This window comes from Rattus rattus, chromosome 2 (genome assembly GCF_011064425.1).
Source record: "Rattus rattus isolate New Zealand chromosome 2, Rrattus_CSIRO_v1, whole genome shotgun sequence".
In the NCBI taxonomy this organism is placed as follows: Eukaryota; Metazoa; Chordata; class Mammalia; order Rodentia; family Muridae; genus Rattus; species Rattus rattus.
The window spans coordinates 105,531,899-105,546,946 of NC_046155.1; the positions used below are offsets into that span (position 1 = coordinate 105,531,899).

Genomic DNA, 15,048 nt, shown 5'->3' on the forward strand with positions numbered 1-15,048 from the left:
GGCTTTCTCACATTAAGTATTCTGGATGATGCTAAAGATTCATTCTAATACAGAATGTCTTCATTGGTTCTGTTCTCTGAAGCTCTTAACATCCCATCATCAGAGCTGTCTGGTCTTGCCTATTTCCTCTGTCTAATTACATTACCACTTTCCCTGCAAGGAACCATGTAATGTCCTCAAGTTCTTCATGGCCTAATTTCCTAACAGAATTTCCTGGTGTTATCTGTAGTAGGACCCAAAGACATAATTGTTTTAAGGTCCGGAAAGCATCTTGTGTTCTCAGTGTGCATACATGTGTGCACACAAACATATATGTACACACACACACACACACACACACATACACACAGAGGCATACACACAGACAGGCACTCACTGGGATTAACTTGTAGGGGTTAAACACTCATTGTGATCAGAAAGCCATGTGTATCAGATTAATCTGAGATTTGAGATGCTTGTTAAAAATGGAGATGCTGGATCTCATCCAAGCCTGTTAAATATGAATATCTAAGGTTAAAGTCACCGTTCAACATTTTTCCCCATCAAAGGATTTTTACATTTTTATCTTCCTTTAGGAACTCGCCAAACATTTAAGAATAGAGACAATAATGTGGTAAAGTCCACATGTCAAAGCTCAGTAATTAAATCTAGTCAGTGTTTGTTGACCTGTAATTTAAAGCCAGTTCCAGGCCTTGTTTCAGTAGAATGGTTCCACACATGCCTCTGACACATAACCACAATACGATGATCATCCTTAAGAGTTACTAATAGCCCCCAATATCATTAGATTGCTGGCCCACACATTCCTTGTTTCACACATTTGCTAACTGGGTAGTATACCTTATGCTCAACCAGGTCATTGCTGCAGGTAGGACTTGACTCTTCTCTGGATTGTTCCCCAGTGCTGTGGTTTTCTTTTTCAGGTCTCTGGCATTGAGTGAAAATTTCTCTGTATACACGTTTCATTTTCATTTCCTGTAGTCGTCCATAAGGGGCTTCCACAATGGATGCCATCCAATTCTAGAAATGTTTCTCGAACCCTTATACACTTAATCAATAACATATTTGGGTAGAAATTTTTAAGTTGAATATAGCTTTCATTTTTTTCCAGAAATTTTCATGCATTTCCTTGTATATAGGTTTCTGTAAGTCTGATTATGGGTCTAGTTTTCTTAGAGTTTTAATTGGCGTGTGGGGGAAGGGACCATAGGTTGACGATGGTTGGAGTCTGCGGTCACTCTCCATTATGTGTTTTCAGACAGGGTCTCTCCTGACCTGGAGTTCACAGACTCCGCTAGGCTCCTTGGCCAGTGAGCTGGGGATCCATCTTCACTTCATCCCCTCAGTGCTGGGGTTACTGATGTGCATGACCACATCCAGCTTTTACATGTGTGTGGGGGATCTGAACACAAGGCATTGTGCACAGCAGGTGGTTTACTCACTGACCCCGGGTCTTTATTGTTTCTATCTCAGCTTTATGGCCTTCTCTTACCTTTATTTTTCCAATGTCACGATCCAAGTATTGTGTCCCAGTGCTGGGTGGATGTCTACCCAGCTCCCCTTCAGTTTTAAGGGACATAAATACTGTTTCCCTTGGGTGAAATTTGCCTCCATTTTCTGTGACTTAGTCTTTTAGCAGTTTTAAATATTAGATCTTTAAGGGGGAAGCACCCTCCATCGTTGCTTGTACTTCTGGGTCAGGGTTGCTGCTGCTGCTGCTGGTGGTTTAGGTTTTTACCTTCAACCAAGTTCCTTAGCTGTCGTGTTGCTGAATTGTTTTTCTGTTTGGGGAATTTTCTTATTTTTATTCCCCAGTCAGAAGGGGTCTCCAGGGTCCTCTTTGCTGGGTACTGCTTTACCCATGCTTTTTCATCTACACTGCTGTTTTATAAATTTCCACACAGAAATGAATCGTCTTTTGCTCTAATTTGGTTCATGTCATGGGCCATTTGTACTGATAACTTCAGCTTGGCTGGTGGCCTCTGAGCTGCTGATCTTCCTGGTCGGTTCAGTTATTGCTACTTCTATCCTGCTGCAGTTGTTGGGATGAGGATGGCCCCCCATAGGCTCATGTGTTTGAACACTTGTTCCTCAGTTTGTAGAACTGTTTGATGGATTAGGAGGTGTGGCCTTACTGGAGGAGGCGTGCCACTGGGAGACAGGGTTTGAGTTTCAAAAGATTTATTCCATTCACAGTGTCTCTCTTCACCTCTACTGGGGGACCCAGATGTGAGTTCTCAGCTGTTTCTTTTGCAGCATGGATTCTAATCCCGGGAAAACATAAGCCAGATTTAAGTGTTTCCTTTTATAAATTGCCTTGGTGTTTTATCCCAGCAATGGAAACCTAAGATAATGGCTTCCGTTACTCAGGCCATACACAGCTGGTAGATGACCAGACCCTTTTTTCATTGGTCAACAGTACCTGCCACTTTTGAAACTTTTCGGCTGTCCTTTAGAACTGCACTTGTCTAGCTGGGATTTGGTGTTACAGCATCTTGTCTGGTGTGCATTAAAGTACATCCTATGCAGTGGTTAAGATGTAGTTGCAGGGCATCGTGTCCTTGGGAAAAGACCACCAAGCTGGAGCTCTTACTGCATTTTCATAAACAGCCTCCGGCTTGTATCTCTCCAGCCTCCGGGAACTGAGGCATGTGCCTCTTTTAACACTTGAACTATCGTCTGATAAATAATTTTTTTGGACCCATGAACAAAAGAACAAATCACACTGTTCTTACTCTTTAGAAAATACATTTCATATTTTATCATTATTTTTCCATCTTCATTTTAAAATATACCTAAATGCCAATGAATATGTGTAATGAATGTATATGCAGTTCAAAGCTTATAAGGCAGTTGGCCACATAGCTATCACCTAACCTGAGAAATAAATTACCTCTTTAAAAAATCCTGCAATTCTAGGCTATCTCTCCCATCCCCACAGCCCTTTGCTGAAGCCAACTTTAAGGAGATAGGAGTGGATGTAGAGATTGTTTTTTGAAAGATACTTCTTTTTGGTAAGAGAGAAAAGCACAAACGGTGTCTAGGGGACACACTGAGCGATTGGTAACAGACACTCTGATGATTACACTGGAGGCTGGTGAGGTCATGCAGGCCACTGTTGCTTTCTGGCAACCCGGCAGGTGTTCTGAAGTGCTGTTAACTCACCTGGTGCCTTTGTGTAAATATGAAAAGTGTACTCTTGCTGTTTGTAATGACTGTTCACACACACACACACACACACACACACACACACACACACACACACACACACACATCCTATGCGCGCGCTCACATCCTATAAGACTTTAGCAACCTCCAGAGTTTATAGGCCACAGCCTTCCTTTCGATAATTCAAGGTTTGCATAGCAAGGATCTGCAGGCGAGCTTCATCAAATGTCATACCTGTACCAGGAATTCTTTGAAATGCTTGGCATCAAGTGTTTACGGAGACAAGCTCTCTCCTTTCATGCTCCTTGTTCCATGACTGGAATTATGAGCCAGCTGTTTTTTGGAAAGCATAACCTAGAAGTCATTGAGCAAGTTGGAATTGTTAGGAACTGGGTCAGAGGCCTGATGACTGCTCGTAAAAGTAGGTCAGGCTTTGTGTTATCTGACATGTTGTCTATGCCCAGTGAAATCCTGAGAGGTAGCATGCTAAGACAAGTGAGCTCCCGGTGCATATGGGATTGATTGATTGATTGATTGATATGTAGTACCTCATCATGTAGTCTTGGCTTCCCTGAAACCTGCCATGTAGACTAGACTAGTATGTAACTGTGATGTTCCTCTTGCTTCTACTTCCTGAGTGCAGAGAGTAGATGTGTGTACCACTATACCTGACTTTTCATGAATTATTTATGTATTTATTTATTTGTGTGTTTGTGTATGCACTTATGTATATGTACCTGTGCATGTGTGAAAAGACCAGAAGAAGGTCTCTCCTCAAACCTGGGCATCATATTTTCTCAGCAGGCAAGGAAGCCCATTTCTTCCCCCTTAGAACTAGGTCAGAGATATGCAAAGGATGCCTAGCTCTTTACGTGTGTGCTGAGATCCACAATGTTGTCCTCATGATTGCACAGCAATCATTAAGTGTTGAGCCATTTCTCCAGCACCACATTAAACTCCTAAGTCTAGATAACCAACCATATGTCATAGTTTACCCTGGACAATCCGGGGTCAATAATCTTATCCTTGTGTAGTTATTATAACATAACCCTTTGTTTTTCTTTAAGTTATCCCAGCTTTGGACAGTAATTTCTATGGTCATATATATTACCCATTTTTTTTTTTTTTTTTGCCGTGGCAACAAATCCCTTTACGATCATAGAGACTCAAAGCACCGACTCTTTAGGTGTTACTCATGGGTCAGTGTCTCACTTGGAATTCTGCCACCAGTTGTGCTCGGGGTTAAATTCATCCCTCATTCTAGACTTGGAGCTTGTGCCATAAATTATTTTTTAGGGTACAGAGGCTTGAAGATCAACCCTGACATGGGAGTTCTTACTCTCACACACTAGCTCCGAGCTTATAAGTGCCTCCGGTCTGAGGTGGATGATCCGTATTGGCTAATTTCAATCCGTGGAACCAGTCAGTGTCCCAGACCAACACAGAGAATTCTGATTTAAACTGATTCCATGGAAGAGTGTATCCTAACAAGCCAGAGTGATCAGTAATGTCTCACATCACGCCCCTCTGCAACCTTTGCAGCTGCTCTCCTTACAGTTTGTCAGGACAAAGCTATAGGAGTTCATGAAGATGTTTTTTCTGCATGTGGAGTACAGAACTTGTTAAGAGATTCTACTACTATGTATAGCCTGGTTCATATTCAGATTAGACTATGTGGAGTGGGGGGCTGGGATGGATGTTTGCAATGCCAGCTACAGTGGTGCAGCCAGCTGTTGTAGAAGTGTGCTCCAATAGAGACTCACTATACAGTGTCACAGCCAAGTGGAGTCTGAGGTCACACCTTGTTCTTCACTGCCCAACCACAATGCGGATCCATGGAAGCTTGATACCTTTGTGCCTATGATTTACCTACTCCCCCACCTCTCTACCTGGGATTTTTTTTTTTTTTTGAGGTCTTGGTCATTCCAAACCAACCTTAGACTCACTACATAGCCAAGGGTGACTTTGAACTCCTGATCTTCCTACCTCTTATCTCCCCAGATCCAAGATTACAGGCATGTGCCACCGTGCTTGGTCTATGCAATGCTGTGGATCTAGTCTAGGACTTTGTGCTTCTAAGCTATGTCTTCCATCCCCATGCCTTGCATTTTTCCATTTCTGGTTTGATTAATGGCCCTTCACTTGTTAGTTTTACTGGTTAGTCTTACTGGTTAATCTCACTGGTTAGTTGGAAGTGTTTGCCACCGATTGGCTTTTCTCTACCAGTCCCAGAAATTCCTCCATGTGACTTGGCAATGATGCTATCCCTTGTTTAAAGAGTTGATTACCTTGTTTCAGTGAGATTTTTGAGCTCAGTTGCCACACCAAAACAGGGATCCTAGTGTGAGAGGCAGAGATGTGATATCGTTTACCACAACAGAGATTGACTGGGCAGCACTGGGAGTATCTGTTGATCCATCAGCAACCTGGGGGCCGGCTCCCCTCAAGAGCAGTTTTCCTGACGAAACGATTATCATTTTATAAGAACAGTCAGTCATGGTGGAAAATGTGGCAGTTGGTCAGTTTTATTCAGTGGATAAGTGGTGTAGGTCCTACATGAGTTAGCATGAATGTAACTCGTCACAAGTCATAGGACACTTGTAAGCACTGCCTTTTTAAGTTTCTCCAGAATATGAAGGTCTGAAGTCTGTCCTCTCACTGTGCCTCCAAAGCCTTGCATACTGTCTGTCACATAATAGACATTCAGAATATGCTAGGGTGATCAGTGCAGATTTTTTAAATGACTGGTATAGGAAAAACCTGGGAAGAGTTTAGGGTCCTGGGACATAAAAGGGACATTCAGGGGCATCCTTTAAAATAGTGGTGTCAGGCAGGAGATCAGATTCATACGTCAGTCTCTCTGACCATACCTCGAGGTAGGAACCTGGTAGAGACTAGATTCTACCTTGAAATGTATGAGTGTGGCTATGGAATACCACATGGCCATGACGCCATGATCCACATACAATCACCGTCATTCCCTGCTGTATCCCCTTGCCCTCACTCTTTCATGGTATGTCTGCAGACTTCTACTGTAGCTTTGGCTTCAGTACTGGCTTCGGTGTAGGATTTTCTTCTGGCTCTGAAGCTTATTCTTTCTCCTATGCTGTATGTTGAGGAGCTGGTATTAGATCTTCTTTATGGTTACCTTTATGGTTATCAGTGATTGGAAGGAGTGGATGGGGGAGCCCAGGACCTTCTTGTCCTGTGTGGGACAGCTCTTAGGTGCCCGGATCCCTCCAGCAGCTTAACCTGCAGCCCTCACTCTGATAACTGGCTTGATGATACACCACATACCGACTACTTTCTCCACTTTGCCTCTCTCTCTCTCTCTCTCTCTCTCTCTCTCTCTCTCTCTCTCTCTCTCTCTCTCTCTCTCTCTCTCTCTCTCTCTCTCTCTCTCTCTCTGTGTGTGTGTGTGTGTGTGTGTGTGTGTGTTTGTTGCTCTTGAAACTGGGGGAAGCTCGGACTGTGCCACTCTGTCTGGTTTCTGAAGACCTAAGTAGTAGGTTCTCTTGATTCTATAAAGCCCAATAAACATATGAACTTAGACCCTTAAACACTTAAAAAAGAAAATGCGGTTTAATTTCTAAGTTGTAGGGCTCTTTGAGATGGCCGGGTACTTTGAAAAGACAGCTAAAAGTTCTCTTCTCAGAAAACTTTAGTGATAGGTGCTTTCTGTAGGGTAGAGTCTCATTTGACTTGCAGGGCCCTCAGAGTCTCCTTAAATATACAGTGTTCTGTTGTTTCTAATCACAACTTGCACAACTTTTCTCCCTTTGCTCTTGGAGCCTCCGGTTTGTGTCTGAATCCCCACCGTCAGGTAACACTGCAGCATCACCCACCCTGGCCTTCAGAGTCAGGCCCTTCAGAACGTGTGGCTACGATGGCCATTTCTGCAAGGACTGCACAGTGAGTGGCCGTGAGCGACATCGTCACACTGACTTTTTCTTTTTCTTCTTTGCAGATATCTCTGTGAGCCTGCTAACTCTCGTGGTTACCGCCTGTGGTCTTGCCCTCTTTGGTGTCTCTCTTTTCGTGTCTTGGAAACTGTGCTGGGTTCCGTGGCGAGAGCGAGGCCTGTTCTCTGGTAGCAAAGACAACAACCAAGAGCCTCTTAACTACACTGACACAGAGACAAATGAGCAGGAGAACAGCGAGGACTTCCTAGACCCACCCACACCCTGCCCGGACTCCTCCATGAAGATCAGCCACACTTCCCCCGACATTCCCCTCTCCACCCAGCCAGGTGGCCAGGACAACTGTGCCCATGCCGTCCGTGTACAGCGACAAGTCACAGAGCCAACGCCGTCAGCTCGGTCAGTAATGCCCCTTGCTTTATGAATGCAAAGCAGGGACCACTCTTTCCCCCTTGCTTGCCAGTGGTGGTACTGAGTAGCTGGGAATCAGGTAATCATCTAGATGTCCACTCAGTCCCAGAAAATGAAAATGGGGAAACTCCATGACTCTTTGCTGGTCCTAGTTCCAGAGCTCAGCTTAGTTTCCACGGAGTGCACAAAAGTTACAATTAACATTGCCCCCACTTCATTTATTCATTATTTTTGCATAGTTTACTGTTCTGACATAGGTACTGTTATTTTGATATTATACTAAGAGAAATTTAGAAATTAAAAAGGATGTATGTTAGTATATACCCAGGTCAGGATTTGGATACCAGAATCTGAACTTTCAGCCACTTTTCTTATGGTGTCCTCCTAAAGCCATAGAATTGACTTATTGTGCCTCTGATCTGTCCTAGCGTTCTTCAGATCCCACAGTAACCAGAAGTCTTTGTCTACCCTTAGGCGTTGTAACGATTGCAGACTACTAGGCGTGGGTTTTATTGCCTGGATGTTAGATGTTTGTTCTTAAGCAGTAGATGAATAGCGGTATAGTGATTAAAAGTGGGCTCTGGGGTGTGAAGAACTGTGTTTACTTATGGGCATGGAACAAGTCACATAACCTCCAAGCATGTCCGTTTCAGGGATAGTACAAGTGCCAACTTAGGAGAGGTTCTGAGAGTAAAATGGTTCTATACACTCGCACAGATTGTCAGACTTGTTTAGCTATTTTATTGGGTTCTTACATCTCTACCTCCCTTCCAACCTTTATTCCACCCCAATCCCTTCCAACCCCTCAACACTAGGTAGGAGAGAATGAAGGAGAAAGGGGTGTAGACCTCTTTAGGTTGCTTCCTGCTGACTGGGGCATTGGGTTCCTTGGGACAAGTCCGTTTCAGGACATCTATTCTGCTCATCTCTCTGCTCAGGATCACTTGACAGAGTGCAACAGCAGGAACCAGCAGCAGCAGGGAGGAGCAGCTTCCGCAGGCCCTCTCTGGGCTCTCCCATGTATACCCTCTCCAGAGCCCCCAGAATTAAACTATCTGCAGCTAGCAAAAAATCACGCCCGTGCTAGTGCACCAGACAAAATCAAAATCACCTGCTGTGAGGCGGCCACTTAGCCCACACCTGGGTTCAAACAAAAGCGTAATCGCATAAGCCCCCTGGGTTTTTTAAGAAACCCAGACTCTCACTGCACAGATTTGCAGGAGAGGAGCTGCTATTCTGCCTTCCTCATCACTGTTTTCATTGCCGCTGCTGTTGAAATGTAGCTCTCCCAGGATGCCGAGGTTGGATGCCGAGGTAGAGGCACACCTCCAAAATGCGAAGGCTGTGCTAAAGGTTAATCTGAGGTTAAGCAACCTGTTCTAGTCACTGGATAGAAAACCTAATTTTAGTAAGATATTTCAGGGAAAAAAGACACAGGAATCAGCCTTTTTAAAGAGAAAGTATTTACTTGTGTTCTAGCCAGAGGAGTAACGTACAGTTGTTGTTATTATTTTAAATATGAGCACAGTTCGGGTTTTATAAAAGATCTATTCTCTAGAAAGATGAATGATAATGAACTTTATCCTAGAGACTGCTCATTCACAGTAAGTGTGATAGATTATGACAGTTTAGTTTTGTTTTCCTCCAGAAACTTATTTTAGTATTATTTCTAGTTCTAAATCAAAGAGCAAAACTTAAGTAGTCCTTCTTAAGGAAGTGGCTGCTTGTCTGCCATTTGACTTCCAGGAAGTCCTCAGATTTTATCAGTAGGATTTCTCTTCAGATGACTAGAGTCCACACAGTGGCACAGACTTATAATAAGATCTTTTCACTGTCCCCTCAAGACCCAGAGCCTTTCATACGGTCACTCCTCAAGGTGTCTCAGCTGCTTCTGTTCTGCAACCCGATTACTCCTGTCTGAATTCTCTCAGACACAGAGTGATACAAATGGTCTCCTGACTCGCTATTCATCTGATTGGTGTGGCCTGCATCTGATCTTCATGTATGTTATGGCTGAGTAGCTTGCCATTCTTGTGGAAATCCTAACAGTGGGGTAGAGGCTGTCCCTACTCCTTTGCCTACGTGTGGGACCGTGTTCCCTCTACTGGGTTGCTTTGCCCAGTCTTGATGGGATGGTGTGTGTCTATTCTTGTAGGTTGTTACTCTGTGTCTGGGTGATGCTCATGGGAGGCCTGAGCTTTTCTGAGGGGGGTGGGGTGAAATGTGGAGGTTCTGGGGAAGAGGGGTAGCAGGGGTATGGGAAGGATTGGGAGAGGGGAGTGAGGGGAAACAGCAGTCAGGATGTAATAATGTATGAGAGAAGATCAAAGACAAGGTTCTCATTGGATTTGATCTGTGCATCCTGCCCTATAACAATGGCAAACTGCTATGAATGATATCTCTGTAATTATTACAGCATTTATCATAGAAATATTAACATAGGCTATGTATAAAGAAATGTATTTAAAAGAGAAAATTCATTGTTGGTTTCACCATAGATTTGTGGAAATTCGGTAGAAATAAAAAGGAGAATAATAAAGGACTAATCCCCTAAAGCGCATTTTATATTCAGATTATTTTAGATTTGAAGATATGCAATCAAATTATCTTCCAAACAGTGAAAATTGGGTTCAGTAACGGCTGAACTGCCATTAGCAATTTAAATGCTTTTCGCCTGCACTTGACCCAGTATTAACAATTTGCATTATTGTGTATTTAAACCAATCACACCTAAATTACTACTAACTAGTTCCATGGGTTCTTCCTGGAAATGCATATCTTTGTCTAGCAGTGTATCATACACTGATCCTCAAATTCATTAGCAAGCATTTTGTTAGAATGTGTACACGCGCACGCACACACAGGGAAGGGGAGAGGGAGAGAGTGTGTCATGGGTGCTCTTTCCCTGGGGAGTTGTAAACCACCTGTCTATCTTGTTCACTACCACCAACCATCCAAGGTTTAATTCCAACATTGCCTAAATTGGGGAATCTTACATTTATCAGAATTTTTTTTACTATCAGAGCTTTCTAAGAAACCTTAAATATATGAAACTTCCCAGACCCCTGAAGTAGAAGGAACCCAAAATTCTGTCTATTCTGTTTTGTGAGTCATGCCTCGTGATGAAGTTCCAAGTTTATTTAAGCCTCAAGTTTCTTGCCTAAATAACAACTGGTCACATCACAACTCCTCCTCCTCATCTTGGTGAAGGCCCTGCATCTAGGGCATAACTTCCTCTCGTGCTGGGGCCACCACGGTGCCCAACTCTAGAGGTTCATTCACTTGGACTCAGCAGAAATCTCTCTGCACTGAGCTCCTACCTTTGCCTCCTTGGCTCCCTGCAGTGTCTGAGTCCTTTCTTGCCTAAAGTCAGGCTGTTTGTTCTCTCAGCCACAATTGCTGTTCCTTCCATTCTGACCCTTCCTACTTGCTGTGGCAATGTTAATGTCCTAGCCTAATCTCTGCTCAGGGCTCTCAGACACCCCACCACAGGAATGTTCTATCCTCTACTGCAGCTGTTCTCAACCTGCGGGTCACCACCCCTTTGGGGGTTCAAATGAGCTGTTCACAGGTGTCACATATCAGATATCCAGCACATCAGATGTTTGCATTAATTCATCTCAGTAGCAAAATTAGAGTTATGAAGTAGCAATGAAAAAATTTTATGGTTGGGGGTCGCCACAACATGAAAAATTGTGTTACAGGGACGCAGCAGTAGGAAGGTTGAGGACCACAGCTCTACTGCCTCCCACCTCAGGTTCTGTTGTCACCACTCCTTCATAGCATTCAACTGTTTCCAAATCATCCTTTGTTTGCTTTGTTCCAGCACTTTCCTCTAGACTGTTCTGTAAGCACAAAGGCCCATGTCTATTTTGTTTCTTTTCCTGTGTCTAGGCCTTGGTACAGTTCCAGGAATGGCAGACTTTCTTCTGTGAATGGCTGACAGAATATACTGGCCAGCAGCAGGCCACATTTCTCTTATTCTCTGACAAGGGTGGCAAAAGGTCAGAATTATATAGACTATGTAAGGCCTATAACGGTGTGAGGCTGGTGGAAAGGCACTCACATTTATTAAGAGCCTCCCACGTAGACCTTTTGACCTTATCTCTGAGGTAAGCAATCCGCACAGTCATGGCAATGCACTGACGGACTGAAGATGAGGAAAACCACCAGCCTTCACCTTTGGATCCCCAGCAAAGAGTACAGAGGCTAATGTCATAGCTCAGTGCGGGTAGTCTTATATTTGTGTCTGGGATAAAACCCAGAGTCTCACACTAGGTAAATGCTCTGTCTGTCATTGAGCTGTATCCCCAGCCCTGAGTGGCAGGTTTCTATTAAGCCCTATTTTTGTACCGAGAACAAAAAGTGTTCGTATTACTCTTATACTTATTCCTTTAGATTTTAATAAGTGGATAAGTTTGAAAATGGAAGTTACCTAGACCTCTCTGAATTCCCATGGAACCCTGACGTTATATGTTTTTTAAATTGTTTATTTATATATGTGAGCACACTGTCGCCGACTTCAGACACACCAGAAGAGGGCATAGGATCCCATTACAGATGGTTGTGAGCCACCATGTGGTTGCTGGGAATTGAACTCAGCACCTGTGTAAGAGCAGTCAGTGCTCTTAACCACTGAGCCATCTCTCCAGTCTCTGAAGTTATATTTAAATGCATGTTTACTGACTAGTATCTTAATTATAAGAAGCTGTTACATCCATGGCAGTAATGTATTTACTCTAAACATGTGTATTAAGCATCTGCTGTGTGGAAAATTCTGTAGTAGGTACCAGTAATTTTTTTAAATAGGCAAAGAAAACATATCCCTCTCTTCAAAGGCCGCAAAGAAGAGCACCAATCATACAGAGTGGAACATTCAAGTCCTTCACAGAGGTTTTTCTGGTAGGCGTACTGAAGATCCATGGGACCGGTCAAGCCCAGGAATGGAGGACTAAGTCAGTCCTGTATATGCAATCCCAGTGCAGCTGGGAATGGAAAGAGATTGTTGTTAAGAGCTACTAAGAAAGGGGAATATATTTGAAAGTGGCACCAAGGTGGCTTGGGAACTGGTAAGAGCGAACAAGCCGCACGTCTGTGTATCTAGTTGCACTTAACCCACCTCCTCTGCTGCTTCCAAGCAGACTCCTACTTCACCTCACTCTTGAGAGAAGCCCCCACAGCCTCAGATCGCCACTTCCTCCTTCCCTTGCAGCACGTGCCTGTGTCCCCCCCTGTTCAGGACAACCCTTGTCTGTTTGGCTGTGAACAAGCGAACTCTTTTCTCCATCACAGAGAGTCTCAGAGGAGAATGGGATCGAATGTGTACTTGTCCCTGGGTGCACAGGAAACCTGAAATGGAAAGCATGCTGGGGGTCCTAAGCACCGGATGCTAGACACAGGAGGCTTAGTAGGGGGGGGTTGGCGGAACGTCCTTCAGAGAGCTTGGACCATGATGGAAATTCAGTTGTTTTCCTATTGAAATCCCCAGTATCATTTTAGAAGAGAATACAGATGGGACAACTCAAATTTCATCTCTTCCATAAAAGTGTCCTGGGCCAGAGCCTTTTTATTCTATCTCTTCCCAGACTCTCTAGCCTGTAAGAATCCCCACCTTTGTGCTGTAGAAACCCTGAAGAATTGTGACTTTCCATGCCGGGCCAGTTGTTAACTTCAAGACCTGGATTAGACTGTTTGGTTTTCTTCACCTCTTAGTCCACCGGTTGTCTGTCTGTCCACATTCTCATCTGTTGAGAACTGCAGTAAATCCTTTCTCCTTTCTTAAGATCTAATGGCAATGATCGGTGCTGGGGTTGATTCTTCAGGGGCTTATCCTAGAGATGGAACTGGTTAATTTACGTTAGAGAAAAGGGAAAGAAGAAAAGCCCCTTTGCCCTTGGGCTTCTTCCCATGTCCTTTCTCATCCTGCCTTGGGAATGGGACAGAGTCCATGGCTCAGAATCCTTCAGACATGAAAGTGTGCAAGGGAAAACTGCTCTACAAACTGTGTTAAATATCTTTTAAAAATAATTTTATTTATTTTTTATTCACTTTACATCCCAATCACAAGACCCTTCCTCCTTTCTTCCCAGTCCCACCCTTACAAATCTCTTTCCCCTATTACCTCCTCCCCTTCTTCTTAGAGAAAGGAGAGCCTCCCCCCCCCTCGCCCCCTGATACCACCCTACCCTGGGATGTCTAGTTCCAACAAGACTAAGCATGCCCTCTCTCACTGAGGCCCAAGCAGGCAGTCCAGGTAGGGGGAAAAGGATCCAATGGCAGAGAACAGAGACCTAGACAGCTTCCCACCTCCCCTAACCCCATCCATACCAAGTCCAAGCTCTAACTTGCTACTAATGTGCAGAGAGATCTAGGTCCAGCTCCTGCATGCTCTCCGGTGGCCCATGCTCTGTGAGGGGGCCAGGTTAGTTGACCCTGTGGGTCTTCTTGTATCCTTGACCCCCTCTGACTTGCTCACTTCTCTCCCTGACTCTTCCATAAGACTCCTTGGGTTCCACCCGATGTTTACATGTGGGTCTTTGCACCTGCCCCATCTACTGTTAAATGAAGCCTCCCAGGAGGCAGTTATGCTAGGTTCCTGTCTGCAACTATAGCAGAGTATCATTAATAGTGTCAGAGGTTGGCTCTCTTCCATGGGATGGGTCTCACGTTGGTGCAGTCTTTGGTTGGCTGTTTCCTCAGTCTCTGCTCCATCTTTATCCATGCACATCTTATAGGCAAGACAGATTTGTGGTTGAAGGTTTTGTGGGTGAATTGGTGTCCCCCTCTCTCCTCTGGAGGGTCTGCCTGGCTATAGGAGGTGCCCACTTCAGTCTCTATATCCCCCTCTAGTAGGAATCTCACTCTCACAGACAACCAGTTTCATCCCTAGTCCGAGGCCTCCAGTTCATCACCAGAGAGGCCCCCTCCCACTGCCAATTTCCGTTCTCCCAGCCCTCTCCTGCCTCCCTCTCCCCACACCTGATGGCTATCCCTGTTCCCCCACCACCACACAGTTCCCTCTCTCCATCCATCTTCAATGGCTATTCAGTTTCCACTTCTGAGTGAGATTCTTGTATCCTCCCTTGGGACCTCCTTATTACCCAGTTTCTTTGGTGCATGGCTTGTAGCATGGTTATCCTGTACTTGATGGCTAATGTCTCCTTATAACTGAGAACATACCACGCATGTCTTTCTGCCTCTGGGTTACCTCACTCAGGATGATATTCTCAAGTTCCATCCATTTGCCTGCAAATTCATGACGTCCTTGTTTTTAATAGCTGAATAATATTCCATTGTGTATATGTTCCACATTTTCTTTATCCACTCTTCAGTTGAGGGACACCAGGGTTGTTTCTAGCTTCTGTCTATTACAAATAAAGCTTCTGTGAGCGTAGTTGAGTAAATGTCCCTCTTGTGGTGGCATCTTTAGGTTATATGCCCAGTAGTGGTATAGCTGGTTTTTGAGGTAGAACTATTCCTAGTCTATTTCCAAAGTGATTTCACCAGTTTTCATTCCCACTAGCAATGGAGGAGTGCTCCCCTTGTTCTA

General features: G+C 44.3%; 1 protein-coding gene across 2 annotated transcripts in view; it reads left to right on the forward strand.

Moving 5' to 3' along the window:
* The window catches only part of Syt9 (synaptotagmin 9), a 166,704-nt gene that overhangs the window by 41,308 nt on the left and 110,348 nt on the right, over positions 1–15,048 (forward strand). For both annotated transcript variants that reach the window (XM_032893200.1, XM_032893201.1), the window contains exon 2: positions 7,136–7,487. In XM_032893200.1, the coding sequence (XP_032749091.1) occupies positions 7,136–7,487 (352 nt within the window). The remainder of the gene's footprint in view (positions 1–7,135; positions 7,488–15,048) is intronic.